Below are 11,566 nucleotides of genomic sequence, written 5' to 3'. Positions count from 1 at the left end.
TATACTTTTACTACTACTTCCGTCGTCGTCATCACTAGTGCTGGGAATCTGGGCCGGGCTTTTCGGGCTAGCACGAGTACGGCCTAAAAATAAGAGCCCAAAGCACGGCCCGACACGAAATAATATGGGCCGGGCTTGCACAGCCCGAAGACGGGCCTGGGCCAGGCCTCAAATTCCGACCCGTCGGGCCCCCGACACGGCCCGCATAGATGAGCCGGACTTGGGCCGGCACGGCCCAATTAAGCCCAATCTGTTTAATTTCTTTAATTTAGTAAGATATCGACTTTATATTGTTGTTATATTTAGAGTTTATGTGGTTAAATGATGCTAGAGTTGTTTAATATCTTTAATTTAGTAAGCTATGAACTTTATATGGTTATAATATTTTGATTTTATATGGTCAAATATACGGGCCGACACGGCCCAACGAAGACACGATATGGTTTAGGGCCGGGCTGGACCACTGTTTTTACACTTCGGGCTGGCACGGCACGGCCCAAAAAATGTTTGGGCTTCCCTGGCCCGAACCCGTTTGGCACGATGGGCTTGGGCCGGACTGGCCCGGCCCGGCCCAATTCCCAGCACTAGTCATCACCTTCTTCTCGTGAAATTTCTGTCTACTCATTTTCTTTGTGGGTTCTGACAAATGACTGCAACGTTTACTTGCCAGTGGTTTCTTCGTCACGAAAAGTTTAATTAGCATATTTCCCCGCAGATAATCTAGAAATAAATGACGATTATTCATTTAGTGAGTGGGGATTTTGCACCGCAGCTATGTGCATAGAATTTGTTTATTGATATTGGTGGCGGTTTAATTGGTGTTTTTTAAAGAGGTCTGGTCCCAAGGTCGAGTGATAGACGCATGACGAGAATTTATAAGGGCCCATGAAACGTGATAAAATCAAATAGGCCCATAAAAAACTAGTGTAGCGTAGATTTTAAGTTTTATATTAATATACAATACAAGTTTAAAGAAAAATACTATATGAACAAAAGAAGCAAATATACCGTTAAGTTCTTGCTGATCAAATCTAAAATCGTGCATACCTTCGAATGTCGATCTCCATAAAGAGTGGGGTTCACTTCAGGAAAGGAAGTCAGGAAATATCTCTAGATGAGAGCTAGGGTTCCTTAGTTCGCCAAGCTCGTAAACCGCCAAGAATGGGTTGCATCATCACCACGAGTAAGATTGGGCCTGTCGAGCAGGCCACCTGGCATGCTGATGACGATGAGCAGGGCGAGGGCACTGGGAAAGGGTGGGTAGGGATGAATGAAATACTCGTGTCTCGTCGACTCGTTCGTTTCATGGCTGAGATCAGCTCGGATCGGTTTATTTGAATTGTTTCACGAGCTCAGTATACGTTCTAGTTCGGTTTATTAACAAGCTATCTCGACTTATTAACAAGCCAGCTTGCAAGCTTAACGAGCTATCATATTTTAGCAGAGATTATATACATTTACGTATGAATTGGTGAACATGTTATATATATGTAGTGTCTATGGCCTATGGATTAAACTAGTAATTGATAAATTGTGCTTATTTGTTAAATTGGTCTGTGCGACTGTGAATATGGGCTTAACTGATAAACATGTGTGTGAATTGTGGATTTATGATATAATGATGAGTGATGAGTTGTGTTAATTTAGTGTTGTATTGATGCAGTTTATGAAACTATGAGTGTAATTACTATTGTTTATTGTTAAATTGGTTTACAATCAACAAAAAAATAATCTTTATATAGTTTTTTCTATGACTCGCGATCTAAATTAGCTAGCTTAAACCTATAAACAAACTAAACCACAATGATTTTGTGGCTCGTTAGTTTAAGGAGTCAAGCCGTGCTGAGTGACTCTAGCTGGTGACTGGTGGGGCTCTAGCGGTGATGAGCGACAGAGCGAGGCTCCAGCAGGGCATCGACACGACAAGTGTGCGGTGTTGGAGGAGCTAGATCGTAAGTTCGGGATGGAGGGGCAGGGCAGGGCAGGGGGCGGACGATTTGATTCGAGGAGAGAGGCCGGCTGGCAGTCAGGGGAAGAAGATGAGATACGAATAAAACATGAACTAGTATCTATGTTTTGGGGCACCTATCAGCTACGTATAGTAGAGTGGATCTATTAGGTTTGTTATCATGAATATAATTTTTGCGTCCATAAATGGATATCCGTTAGGTTCAGGCTTCTGCCTACGCACGCCTGCCCGCGGGTACACTACACACCGATCGGAGACCAATATTCGGGCCTATTGGATTTGCTCCGTCGGTATTTTGTTTGTGTTGCCATATCCAGCGAGTTTCCATACAAAAGTATGATTATTTGCGTCTCTGCTTTGTAAAAATAAAATTAGGACTGTTTATTTTTTAAGACTAATTTTTAGTCTATTTTTGTTATTTTATTTTAGTCTGAAAATACAAAAACTAAAATAGAGTTTTAATTTCTATACTAGGTTTGTGCCCGTGCGTTGCCACGGGAGTAAAAAAATTAGTATGAAACAACATAGATACGGAACGATAAATATTACTATAATATGCAAAATGTGTGACAAAATATTACCATATACTAATACTAGGAGAGTGCCCGTGCGTTGCAACGGGATCGTATAAAACCACGATAAACTATGTACAAATGTGTGTTATACTTTTATAGGTCAGTACCCGTGCGTTGCAACTAGAGATGGCAACGGGTACAAACCCGCTGGGTTTTGCTGTCCCAAACCCGTACCCGTGAAAAATATCTATGCCCATTAAAAAACCCATACCCATGACGGGTTTGAGATTTTGCCCAAACCCGTACCCATCGGGTTAGCGGGTACCCGTGGGTTACCCGTGGGTTTCATCTCAAATATACTTGTTCTTCTCATAATCAATAAGTATCGTAATGATTAATGAGATCATGACCCAAAATCTATGTAATGAACAACGAGTTCATGATTTGGTATAAAATTATTAGTAGAGAGAATGAAATACAAATAATAAGTTGTATAATTAAGTGACCTTGCACTAAGTTATCCATCCACCACATATATAACGCTAGTAAAAACTATAATAGCAAGCAAGCAACACTCTCACCGACTATTGATACATTCACCAATTGATAAAAAATATGAAGTAAATAAGTAATAACAATTTTCTTGGTCGTTTATAAAATAAAATGACAATATGCACTAGGTTTGGTCGGGTTTAAAAAACCCACGGGTTCACGGGTTTGGGTACTATAGGAATAAACCCGTACCCATAAACCCGCTGGGTATAGATTTATGCCCATTAACAAACCCATGGGTATGAAAATTGACCCAAACCCGTACCCTAATAGAGTAAAAACCCATCGGGTTTCGGGTTTCGGGTACCCATTGCCATCTCTAGTTGCAACAGAGACATATAATATCTCGATAACTTATATATGCACATGTGTTATATATACAAAATGTGTCTTATATTGTTATAGTAAGATGCCCGTCCTAACGATACTACGAACCTATAAGCCTGCCTATGATGGAGCCTCATTGCATTCATAATTCAATCCATCTGAAGCAAGGGCAAGTGATTCTCGACGATCCAACTCAGTGTATTTCAGAAAAGAAGCAGCACGCCAACACTGAAACAAATAATAAAGAAATTTATCATATTTCGTAAATTCAATGTAAAAGCAAACAAAGTAACACCAGTTGGTGCCTAGCTTACCAAGGCTATGTTGAACACATGCAGTATGCTCCGTGGCTCCCGCACAACTAAATGATTATTTAAAAGATATTCAAGGAACTGGTTGGCCAGAAAGAGTACATTATCCTGCAGTTGTGAATAATGAAAAAATAGTTCAGAACCAGAGGATCAGATACTTCCACAAATAATGATATCAGAAGGACACTAAATGCAACAATAGGAGCAGAGAGGGAGGGAAAAAGTTAGCAGGAGGATTATACATACTGGTAGCTTTAACACCGTATTTAGCTTTAACAGCTCACGCTTAAGTTCAGCGTGAAGACTTTTAGGTGTCCTCATGTTTTCCACTCCTTCAGAATGAATTTATTAGAAAAATGTAATATCTACTCCTACAGAACAAAAATACTACTTTCAAATTGTAATTTCATATTGTTTTACCTGTCTCACGAAGTAGATGAAGGTCAGCACTTAGAGTACTCATTTCAGGAAGCAGGTCATGATTATTTACAGAACACAGATGATCATTATCAAAATCAGGATGGCACCCATCTGGCAATCTCTGAAGTTTCTGAAATTGAATTTCCTTAAACTGTAAAGATTAGAAAATGTGGGTTTCAATAGCCAAAAAATAACAAGTGGGGAGTAACGTAAATCAGGTAAAGAGTACGCAATTAGAGAAGAAGAAACATTTATCTGCTTTCAGGCATACCTTCTTTGTTTTTGTGGAGACAGTTGATTGCTTGGATTTAGCAACTTCATCTACAAAAATTAGACACAAATTAGATATGATAACATATTTGCATGAAATGTGTCCTAAATAGCCAATAGTGGTTATCACATTTCTCTTCCATATGGAATCTAGTGTAGATGTTTAGCAAAAAAAATTGTTGCATATATGTCCAACACACTATGTTTTTGGTAAAAATTCCAGATGCTTATTTCTTGTATGCATTTAATTGTGTAAATTTTCTAATCCCATGTGTACTATCAGTTTATTCCCATATGAAACTTCAACTGTTTGTAAGAAATAGACAACCCCTTGATTTTGCTGGTAAACAACAAAAACAATTTGTGATCTAGTGGATAAGGAGAGGATATCAAGTACCTGTGTGTTTCCCTTTTAGGGGTGTAAATAGTCCCAAGTAGTGACTTGTCCGCGTATCCGAGGCACAGCAGCGCTGCAAGCTCGCCGCAGGACGTGAGATAGTCCCAGGGTCGCGACTGATATGAATTGGGCCCACAAGCTCAAACAAAATTCCTCCCATCGAAGTTGCTGGAAAATTCTAAGAAACAGTACAACACCTGCACATGCACAAATAGAAAATAAGCACTGGTTTTATGTCAGGATACATATAAAAGACAAGAAACTAAAGTCACCTCAAGACGTCCGGTGAAAGAGTTGTTAATCGATGGCACAAGATAATATAACAAACAAAGAGAACCAACGATAAAAATTTAATCGATATGAATAATATCAATAGTATTGTGATTACTCGACCAAGGACCTTCACCAATTCCATGTTACATTACAGAAATTGCCAAAATCGCAATACCTGAGCATGGATCATGCTACATAAAGTCCCTCTGCAGCTCCAGGATAATGAACTAACCAATGAAAGCATGTTTTTAGGCAAAGAAACAACAAACAAAAGGTTTCATGAATATAACTTGACCTACTAATGATTGGCCAAGTTGGATTTTGAGCAAAAATGATTTGCATGGACCAGTTCCAATAATTGCAAGCACCTATGACCTCACACAAGCTATAGTTGGCTTGTTTTTTAAATAACATGCACCATAGAAATCCTTATTTCTGAAAATATCAAAATCATCGACATGTTCTTATCTGCCTATCCGAATTCTTTCTATAATATTAGAAGCAAGAATTACATGAAAATGAACAACATATTACACTGACACAGAACTAACCTCAGTGACACTACAACACAGCTTACCTTCTATGACATTCAACTTTTGTCATTGATAAGTGAATATATGTCATATATTGAAATCTATGACGCTTGTGTGACGTTTTTTGTTTGTCATCTATGTGACGTGGCTAAACATGTTCTATGACGAATTGAAGTTTTTCTGTCATTAAAATTATGACGATTCTACTTCGTCATAGATTTTGTGACATTTACATACTGTCATTACTTCAAAGAAAACGTCACTAAGAAGCAGCACACTGGTTATGTGGAGCTCATGCAACAAATGATTATGACGTTTATCAATATGACATGGCACTTTTCAATGACGAATTTTGTTGTCATAATATATAAAATGTCGCATATTAGTGCTAGACCAAATTTGTGGCCTCATTAAATCTAATTTATAATTTTCTATGAATACTATTTTATATTATCAAAATTTGTGGCCCAATTTTTGGCTTCATTCAACCGTACAAATGTTCACATGACATATTTCACAAATTTACATATCCAATGACCAAAATTGTGGCAGACAAATTCCAATTCATAGGTCACAATACATCTAGCAAGAAGCAACATTGTTCAACAAAACATAAGGCTACTAGTAACAAAAATCAACAAACTTGGGGCCACTAAGTCCTACTTGTGAAAAACTAGCAACCAGCTATTGATAAAACAACCCGACATAGTTCAACCAACAACCAATTTTCAAAAAAGAAACATACTACAATAATTCACTGTTGGGGGCTTAGAAACTTTATGGCCTTGGATTGTGCTGGCCCTGGTTGAAGTTTAGCGGTTAACAAAGGAGGACGTGCATTTCTTGTGATGTCATCTTTACAACTTCTATTTCCTCATAATGTTTTACCCTTGAAGTTTCTGATTCCGTCTTCAAGTTATCCAACACTTGTCAAAGTTTTGTTTTTTCTTGCTTCTCCTTCTCGAACTCAACCTGAAGATCCTGAACCTATAAATAAGCATAACTTATTTACTTCATATGTAACCATGCACACACAGCCAAACAAGAACAAAAACATAGTTAAAAATATGTATACAAATACATAATCCGACATTAAAGCATCAAATGGTCTACATATATGGTTAATTTGGGAACAAATGACTTATGCTTTTATAGAAAAAATGTTGCATGCTGCTACAGTACATGTGCTTTTACTGAATTTAAAGCATAATTATATATTCAAATCAGTATTGATACTTCATTAGTATGAACATAAACTCAGAAAATTAGACATAAACCAAGTAATCTTTTATTTACATATCTTTTGTGCTGCTAGTTGTGTCTAGAATGTAATATGATCTGGTTGTGGTACCTAGATATGTAAATTCTATGTTTGTGCATGGACAATCTGTTTATGTGGATATCATCTTATTAATCTATGGATTGCATCCATTTATATATTGTGCATTTAGCTATTAGTGGGCAATGTATTAATTTCTCGGCTATATGTTGAATATTAACAGCAATCTTTTCTCTATGGAGTTTTTAGTTGGGTTTATACACATATCATGAGCTCAAGAAAAATGGCCTCAAGAGTAGTGATAATTTCAGCGGCCTACTTTTCGAACCTCTCAATCACACGCTTGTCAATGCCTCCAAGCTTGTAGATCAGGTGGCCAGTGGTGGTCGACTTGCCAGAGTCGACATGGCCATTAACCACAATGTTGATGTGTAACTTCTCTTTACCCATGACTAGAGGTGAAGCTTAAACTGTTAATCAAACGAATAAATTATTAGGAACGCAAGTAAAAATCACACAATACTAAAGCCACTAACAAAAAAAATTATTAGATGGAATTAGAAACTAAATTTGGAGTTGCAACTACTGTAATCAGCTTAGAAAAAGCATGGTACATGTTAGCAAGGGATAAAGCAGACCTAGAAACATTCAATAGAGCAAACAATATAATATAAGAAGCACTAAAGAATAAACAGAGCAGACTAATAAGTGTTCACACAGAATTTAGAGCCAACAAAACAAATTCAAAATTTGCTACTTTATAAACCAGATCAGAGCCGGCACCGCCCTGTAGTGGCACAACATTATTAGCACTAAAATCATATAAAGAATACCATAAGCTTTGGATAATGTGGCACATGATTATTAATGCTGAATTCTCAAAAAAATAAGATCAACTTCATAAAACATTTATCCACTCATTATTGAAGCACTGTACCAAGGCGTAAGGAAAGTGCCATTTTTTAAGTGCGTAGACATAATTACACAAGCAAAGCACCAAATTATGTTCTATCCTTGACAAGAAAAAAACTAAATAAATATGAGTCTTTCGCTACACAAACATATAAATTATTCACCAAACTTAATCTAAATAGAAGAGTCGAGTGCATTAGGCTAGTATAAATATAACTTACCAAATATGGTTTATAAATTCACCGTAAAAAATAATGTATTGTATTGCAAGCACAAGAAAGGTGAACTGAGGGAAGTAAAATACTAATGTTCATGTACTACAAACAGGTAGTCACTGCTAACGAACCTTGCGAAAAGCTTACATGCTTTTCAAGAATTTTAGCGAATAGAGAAAGCACAAGGGCGCTCGCCCATCTGAACACTTATATTCAAATATCCGCACGACTGCAGGCTAGTCGTTTTTATGCCTATTTTCTCTGTTAAATAGATTACACATGGTCCTATACTAACTTACGTGTTGAACCTCCCTTATTGTGCCTTGTTGAAGTATTCAGACTTGCTGAATTTAAGCAACTATACTAACTGAACTAAGGGGAAATGACAGTCTTATTTTGAGATCTATAATCAGACATCGCTGCCTGATAACAATTGACTAACATTAACATACTAATATCAAAAAGATGTGTAGCTCAATTTTGGGCTTTGTTAGGTAGAAGAGTATAATGTGAAATCGATGGACTTATGTACAGTGAAATGCTAAAGTACATTTCTTTCTTTCGACGTGACTCATAGAACACATCATATTTGTCATCTGTAAGTCCGGGGACAATGTGTAGGGAAACCCAAAACAAAACGGGGTCCATGGGACCTAGCATGCAAATAAGAAAAGGAAGCAAGTATGTACTTAGGTCTTAGGTGCTGTAACAGCATGCAACAAGCAAGCAGTTTTATATATTAAGTAGGCATTGATGCCTGTCGTTGCTTCACGTCCAAAACTCCAAGTGATCAGTTTGTGACTTCGAAATAGAGTTGAAGACATGAACAATATGGTTGACCAATTTTACAGACACACATTTCATGGTACGACATGAACTATCTAAGAAATTTAGAGACCATAAAGTCACGAGCACTGACAGATGATAAAATGGAAAGATAAAGGGAAACATACTCCAACAATATTCCAATTACTAACACAACCACTTGACATCAATAATCAGGAATTACTCTATTTAACATCATCGGCAAAGACACACTTTTATCTGTTCCGGCTTTGAATTACACTGAAGTCAGCTGATCTGCACACGCAAATGAGGTACGATAAATGTTGAGACAGGAATTAAGTAGTACCTTGGAACAATTAGCCGCACTCGCCTGTGCAGAAGTGGACGCGAAGCTGGCCCTGGTGTAGATTGCTGCAGCGCCTGGAACCCTTCGGAGCTCTTGCCGACGGCCAACCTTGACTCATAGAGGAAGTGTAGCCTCTCCTGCGCCATGTACCAGCAATATGGGCCAAACCCCATTGAATCGACGCAAACCGACAGACTGACCACTCTGGCAGATCCAACCGAGAGAAGGAAAAATTCTGGAGGAAAGGATGGGAAAGAAGAACACTTACAGAACAAACCGAAGCGAAGGCATGGAAGCAAGCCGGAAGGGGTCCGGGAAGCCGGCATCGCCGTGACGATGAAGAGCGCGGGCTAGACGCTGGCCACGGTGTCTCGGGGAGGAACACGACGGGGTGGCGAGCGAGGCATATCTGCGCGGACATGGAGGCAACACGAGAGGGGGGCGGCTCAACCGGCGGCTTCACGGGGAGGACGACGGTGGGGCTAGGGGCGGCGCAAGCGGAGATGACGCGAGAAGAAACGTGCGCGCCCGTGAAGCCCTCCATGGCGAGGATACCCCACATATTTTTTAATAAAAAGAGATAATACATAAGATTAAAGTATAACTCTATATCAAGTTATTTTAAACATATTTAGTATTTATTTATTTTTTTCAAAGACATTTAAACCATAGAGAATAGTAAGCATGTTTGGTTCACTGCTTAACTTATCCTACTTTACCTAACTTTTCTCTCTAAGGTTAGTTTTTCAATTCGAACGATGAACTTAGACAAAGTGTGGCATATTAGCCACAAACCAAACAGACCCTAAGTATCCTAAAAGGAGGCACCCTTTTATGAAACTTTTATCTCAAGCTTTTACTCCATACCATATTTTGAATTATTTTGATCAAAATTTATAATTGTTTTTATTCGAAATGGCTAGGGAATGTTAAAATAAAATCATATTGTATCTTAAGCATGATCCTTTATTTGACTTGATGGTGTGACCTTGGAAATGGTCCTATTAGGTACTAAGTTAAACCCAAAATTGCTAAATAATATTAGGTGGTCGACTTTTTTGTTCCAACAACCAAGTCCAATTTTTTTAAAGATGTTTCTATTTTTTACAATTTGATTATTATTTTAGCTATTGTTGTATAACAAATGTCCAATGAATATATTAGATTTAAGTCTTTACTAATATATTTATGAAAATTATATGAATATATTATATTTAAGTCTTTACTAATATATTTATGAAAAATATATGTAGGAAATTTAACTTTAATTCATTTTTATTTAAACAAGAATTAATATTTAAACTTGGTTCATTACCATTTTTATTTATTTCATTACTTGTAGTGGAGCCTATATTTTTGTTTTTTTGGAAATTAACGTGAGAACCTATGACGACCAACATTGTCATGAAATAGTGACACTAACTAATCGTCACGAGATTGTAAGAGCATTCGTCACAAATATGGCATCTTCCATGTTTTATGACGATTTTGTGTTGGTCTTAATGACTAACATTTTCTTTTCGTCATTGAACTCAATCAACCCCTACAAAACGTCATAAATATGAGACACTTATGACATTTTGATCTATTGTCACAAGGTGTTCGTCATAGAAGGCTATATGTCTTGTAGTGTGACCTCTTCACCTTTTTTTTTATTCTTCCTCCTCTTTAGACTCTTAACTGTTCAGACAAGGATGAAGAATTACATTAAGTATAATTGAAGGAAGCTAAATTACAATAAACTATAGCAATCATTACCCCCAAATGTTCTTGATTTCTCCTTCCATGTATATATGGGGAATGACACAAATTGTGAGCAGTTCTTAACTAAGCTTTCAATTCTTGCAGGGTCAGTAAACTCATACTTGTCATCATCCTAAAGGAACAAGAAGGCAATAAGAATTGTGGTAGAAGGTGGAGATCTTATATAAAGTCTTTTAAGTTTCTTACTCTCAAATAAAGAGTAGTCTGTGTTCCACGTGTGAGCACTTTCTCAGGATAAGTTTGTTCCTTGATAACGTAAGAGCTGTCGTCGGCCTCCGCTTCCCACACATACCTCAAGATATGTGTGGTGAGAGAAGTTGTAAATAAGTACTTAAGATCAGAAACATACCTCAAGATATGTGTGGACGCTTGGTTTGAAAGAAGTCGTAGAACTGAAGCATCAATTGTAATAGTAGTAGTACTTCCTCATCAAACTATTAAAAATGATATTACATGGTACACAATATAGGTTCCTTGATCTTATTTACTGTAAGAACATCAGTGCAGAAATGCATCATAATGTTGTCTTCAATACATCAAGTCACAAATTTATCATTAATACATGACAATGGTTACATATGCACTAAGATTATGTGTTTCAGTTCATTCACAAAATAGATGTAGCACAAGAAATAAACCTCGTGTGATACATTAGACAAGGAACCTCCATTCATCAAATGTAGTATCCATATGGCTG

The 11,566-nt window shown here is 37.3% G+C and overlaps 1 protein-coding gene and 2 long non-coding RNA genes across 3 annotated transcripts; all 3 read right to left on the bottom strand.

Annotated features, from left to right (window-relative positions):
• Positions 1-3,373: 3,373 nt before the first annotated feature.
• LOC103649810 (helicase protein MOM1) lies at positions 3,374-5,942 on the bottom strand. Its single transcript, XM_035966159.1, has 7 exons — positions 5,210-5,942; positions 4,762-4,958; positions 4,366-4,415; positions 4,095-4,245; positions 3,921-4,006; positions 3,678-3,782; positions 3,374-3,591 (listed from the first exon to the last, which is right to left on the bottom strand). The coding sequence occupies exons 2-7, from the start codon at positions 4,919-4,921 to the stop codon at positions 3,484-3,486; spliced, it is 660 nt and encodes a 219-aa protein (XP_035822052.1). The 5' UTR covers positions 4,922-4,958; positions 5,210-5,942; the 3' UTR covers positions 3,374-3,483.
• Positions 5,943-6,066: 124 nt separating this feature from the next.
• On the bottom strand, positions 6,067-9,703 carry LOC118471927 (uncharacterized). The gene is made up of 4 exons (XR_004857092.1): positions 9,374-9,703; positions 9,106-9,242; positions 7,175-7,316; positions 6,067-6,554 (listed from the first exon to the last, which is right to left on the bottom strand). It is a non-coding gene; the product is annotated as an uncharacterized lncRNA (long non-coding RNA).
• Positions 9,704-10,899: 1,196 nt separating this feature from the next.
• LOC109944801 (uncharacterized) lies at positions 10,900-11,157 on the bottom strand. The gene is made up of 2 exons (XR_002267959.2): positions 11,056-11,157; positions 10,900-10,981 (listed from the first exon to the last, which is right to left on the bottom strand). It is a non-coding gene; the product is annotated as an uncharacterized lncRNA (long non-coding RNA).
• Positions 11,158-11,566: the final 409 nt, after the last annotated feature.

The sequence above is a fragment of the Zea mays genome, chromosome 3 (assembly GCF_902167145.1).
Source record: "Zea mays cultivar B73 chromosome 3, Zm-B73-REFERENCE-NAM-5.0, whole genome shotgun sequence".
Classification (NCBI taxonomy): Eukaryota; Viridiplantae; Streptophyta; class Magnoliopsida; order Poales; family Poaceae; genus Zea; species Zea mays.
This window is presented reverse-complemented; position numbering and strand designations above follow the sequence as displayed.

Bases quoted from the DNA above. Each gene is read 5' to 3' on its own strand.
- LOC103649810 (XM_035966159.1), bottom strand. From the start codon at position 4,921: ATGGGAGGAATTTTGTTTGAGCTTGTGGGCCCAATTCATATCAGTCGC. The intron at 4,246-4,365 runs GTATGCCTGAAA...TAATCTTTACAG, and splicing joins TCTCCACAAAAACAAAGAAG to TTTAAGGAAATTCAATTTCA. The intron at 3,783-3,920 runs GTATGTATAATC...TCACAACTGCAG, and splicing joins ATACGGTGTTAAAGCTACCA to GATAATGTACTCTTTCTGGC.